The sequence below is a fragment of the Cucumis melo genome, chromosome 6 (assembly GCF_025177605.1).
Source record: "Cucumis melo cultivar AY chromosome 6, USDA_Cmelo_AY_1.0, whole genome shotgun sequence".
In the NCBI taxonomy this organism is placed as follows: Eukaryota; Viridiplantae; Streptophyta; class Magnoliopsida; order Cucurbitales; family Cucurbitaceae; genus Cucumis; species Cucumis melo.
The window spans coordinates 22,316,254-22,320,467 of record NC_066862.1 but is presented as its reverse complement, the minus strand read 5'-3'; the positions used below and the strand labels follow the sequence as shown (position 1 = coordinate 22,320,467).

Below are 4,214 nucleotides of genomic sequence, written 5' to 3'. Positions count from 1 at the left end.
GTTCGGTTCTTGAAAGGAAAATCAGATACTGTTCAAATATGTATCAATCAACGTTTAAATTTGCAAAGAGAAAAAGGAATAAAGATAATCAGGATCCGTAGTGATCATGGTAAGGAGTTTGATAATGAAGATCTTAATAATTTCTATCAGATGGAAGGGATACATCATGAGTTTTCTGCTCCCATAACTCCTCAACAAAATGGAGTAGTTGAACGGAAAAATATAACCCTTCAAGAAATGGCTTGAGTTATTATACATGCCAAAAATTTACCTTTGCATTTTTGGACAGAAGTTGTTAACACAACGTGTCACATTAACAACAAGATTACTACTTGATCTGAAACGACTGTCACTATATATAAACTTTGGAAGGGAAGAAAGCCGAATGTAAATTATTTTCATGTTTTTGGAAGTACTTGTTATATTCTAGCTGATAGAGAATATCATCGAAAGTGGGATGTGAAATCAGAACAAGGAATCTTTCTTGGATATTCTCAGAATAGTCGAGCTTATAGTCTTTAATATTAAATCTGGTACAGTTATGGAAACGATCAATATTGTGGTAAATGATTTTGAATCAACTGTCAATCAAATTAATGATGAGGATGATGAGACTCTAAATATACCTGTGGATAATTCACCGTGTCCTGTGGAGGTACGTAAAGCTGACAATCCCGAGCTTGTTCCTTTCTGTACATGTGAAAAAGAATCATCCATCAAGTTCTATAATAGGTGATCCTTCAGCTGGAATTATCACTCGAAAGAAAGAAAAAGTAAATTACTTGAAGATGATTGGTGACTTATGTTATACGTTTGCCATTGAACCCTCAACTATTGACATTGCTCTTAAAGATGAATTTGGATTAACGCAATGCAAGAGGAACTACTCTAATTCAGGCGAAACAATGTCTGGACATTGGCTCCCAAGCCGGAAAGGAACAAATATTATAGGTACTAAATGGATCTTTAAAAATAAAACTGATGAAGTCGGATGTGTGACCAAGAATAAAGCTCGTTTAACTGCTCAAGGTTATGCTCAGGTTGAGGGGGTTGACTTGAAATGAAACATTCGCATCTGTTGCCAGGCTTGAAGCTATTCACTTGTTACTCGGAATATCTTGTATTCAAAATTTTAAATTGTATCAAATGGATGTAAAAAGTGTCTTCTTGAACTAATACTTAAATGAAGAAGTCTATGTTACTCAACCCAAGGGTTTTGTCGATTCTGAGTATTCTCAGCATGTGTATAAGCTTAATAAAGCTCTATATGGCTTAAGTAAGCTCCTAGAGCTTGGTATGAACGATTGACGATCTATTTAAGTTGTAAAGGGTATTCCAGAGGTGAAGCTAACAAAACTCTATTTATTCACAAAACAACTAATCAACTCATAGTTGCTCAAATCTATGTTGATGATATCATATTTGGGGGTTTTCCTTAAGATCTTGTTACTAACTTCATAGATATCATGAAGTCAGAATTTGAGATGAGCATGGTTGGAGAACTCTCATGTTTTCTGGGGCTTCAAATCAAGCAAAAGAGTGAAGGTATATTCGTACCACAAGAAAAGTATGCCAAGAATATAATTAAAAAGTTCGGATTAGAACAGTCTCGTCACAAAAGGACTCCAGTTGCGACACATGTCAAAGTTACTAAAGATACTGAGGGTGCAAGAGCAAATCACAAACTTTACAAAAGTATAATTTGTAGCTTGTTATATTTAACTGTCAATCGACCTGACATAGCTTATGCTGTTGGAATATGTGCCTGTTATCAGGCTGATCCTCGAACGTCACATTTAGATATTGTCAAGACGGATTCTCAAGTATGTTCATGGGACAAGTGATTTTGGAATTATGTATTCCTATGACACGACTTCTACTTTGGTTGGATGTTGTGATGTTGATTGGGCAGGTTCCTCTGATGATAGGAAAAGCACCTCTGGAGGTTGTTTCTTTCTAGGGAACAACTTTATCTTTTGGTTCAGAAAGAAACAAAATTGTGTTTCTTTGTCTACAGATAAAGCCGAGTACACAGCAGCAGGGAGTGCTCGTACACAATTGATTTGGATGAAAAATATGTTGCATGAGTATGGGTTCACACAAGATATCACGACTTTATATTATGATAATATGAGTGTCATTGATATATCAAAAAATCTGATTCAACATAGTCAAACCAAACATATTGATATTAGGCATCATTTTATCCAAGAACTTATTAAAAATAAAATTATTAAACTTGATCATATTCGTTTGAATGTACAATTAGCAGATATTTTCCCTAAGCCACTAGATGCAAATTCGTTTGAGCATTTACGTGCTGGCTTAGGAGTTTGTCGCTATTAACTCTATGACCAGCTAAAAGGAAGGCGCTTGCTTACACATTCAGAAACTTTAATGTTGTCAGCATCATTTTTGGTTTTAATGGCTATCTTTTCGGCACCTGAAGAGTTTCTTCTTTAATCATTATTAACTATTTAAGGTAGCTTTATTGAGTTCGTTTCATCTTCATCACTCTTCAGTTTCGAAAGTTTTCAGCTCTGAGTTTTGGCATAACCAGCATTATGGTGAATACTCGAAAGGGCTCGTATATGATGAATTGACCGAAGATGAACCTACAGCTTAAATTGTGTCGCCCTCTGTACAAAAAATAAGGGGCCAGAGGTTCAAAAGTACTCCTCCCCAAAGGTCGTATCGTCTCCGATCCGAAAAATCTCAGGGAGAGGTTTCAAGCAAGCTACCTACGCAAACTGTTGATTCCTCTTTTCCCGCGGCTTCAGGTATACATGCACCAAGTATCTCCACAACTCCTCTGTCTGACATGGACTCAGATGATCTGGATGATGTCCCTTTAGCTCGTTTGTTGAAGAAGACCAATGTCCCAGAGGTTACTGTTCAAATACCAGCGGCTCTTTTCGTGTCTATTCATTCTCAAGAAAGCTCGTCGATTGAGGGAGTATTTGTTCCTACTCCCGGTATTCCTCTAGCTTCTAATGTTCAACCTGGTCCATCGATGCATTCCCCTCCTTCTTTGTCACTTCCCTTTGCACCAGATGATGCCCATGCATATGTTCCTGATAATGTTCCTGGTGATGTTTCTGTTGCACCTGAAGGGAAAACCGACTTTCAAAGTGATGAGAATGAGGTAGACCCTTCAAACCCTGATGTGTGCACTGAAGAAGTTTCCACAAATGCTGATGATACTCCTGCTACTACACTCAGTTCTTCTGAAGTCCCGGTTGCACAGAAGCCAATCAAGAGGAAATCACAACAAAATCGGCGTAATATAACCACCAAAACAGGCAGAAAGAAGATTCCTCCTAATATTCCATCTGTTCCCATTGATGGAATCTCGTTTCATCACGAGGAGAATGTTCAGCGTTTGAAGTTCATGGTTCAGCAGCGATTAGCAGTTGAGGTAAATGTTTCTGACAAACATCAATCTTGCATGAGTATCATGGACCTCATTAAAAGAGCAGGTTTAACAAAAACTATTTCAAATGTCAGTCCATTTTATCCTCAGCTTATTAGAGAGTTTATAGTCAATTTGCCTGATGAATTTAATGATTCAAGTAGCCCGAATTATTAGATGGTTCATGTTAGGGGTTTCAAATTTGTAATTTCTCTTGTTGTTATTAACGGGTTTTAGGAAATGTTGTTGATATTGACTGTTCTCCATCATCTCCCTCCACTGATGTTCTGGCTTCTGTATTATCTGGTGGGACTCTGTCTACGTGGCTTGTCAATGGAATCCCTGCAGTCGCTCTTAGCATCAAATATGCCATTCTGCATAAGATTGGTATTGCTAATTGGTTCCCCTCCTCTCATGCCTCCAGTGTATCTGCAGTCTTAGGAACTTTTTTGTATCAAATCTGTAATGACAATAAGGTGAATACAGGTGCTTTAATATATAATCAGCTGTTAAGGCATGTTGGTTCGTTTGGGGTCAAGGTTCCAATTGCTCTCCGCGATTTTTCTCGAGTCTACTACTTCACTTAAATGGTGTTGTGCTAACTGCATTAGATGCTCCTGGACCTGATCCTAAAACATTATCACTCAGTTACAGACTTTGTTAGGCCAGTCATGTGCATGATATTGATCATGATGTGCATTCGTCTCGCGGCCCATGCATTTTCGATACAAGTGACTGGGATGAGTCTGTTGAAGGCTTCATTGTTCATAGCGAGTTGGCTTCTCGTATTGTTAATTCACTT

The 4,214-nt window shown here is 37.8% G+C and overlaps 1 protein-coding gene across 1 annotated transcript; it reads left to right on the top strand.

Annotated features, from left to right (window-relative positions):
- The first annotated feature begins 2,821 nt into the window (after positions 1–2,821).
- LOC103491875 (uncharacterized) lies at positions 2,822–3,999 on the top strand. The gene is made up of 2 exons (XM_008451992.2): positions 2,822–3,479; positions 3,650–3,999. The coding sequence occupies exons 1-2, from the start codon at positions 2,822–2,824 to the stop codon at positions 3,997–3,999; spliced, it is 1,008 nt and encodes a 335-aa protein (XP_008450214.2).
- The last annotated feature ends 215 nt before the right edge of the window (positions 4,000–4,214 follow it).

What these genes read in the sequence shown, in the direction of transcription:
- LOC103491875 (XM_008451992.2), top strand. Translation starts at nt 2,822, where the DNA reads ATGGACTCAGATGATCTGGATGATGTCCCTTTAGCTCGTTTGTTGAAG. An exon ending in GGACCTCATTAAAAGAGCAG is followed by an intron (nt 3,480 to 3,649) that starts GTTTAACAAAAA and finishes AACGGGTTTTAG; the next exon opens with GAAATGTTGTTGATATTGAC.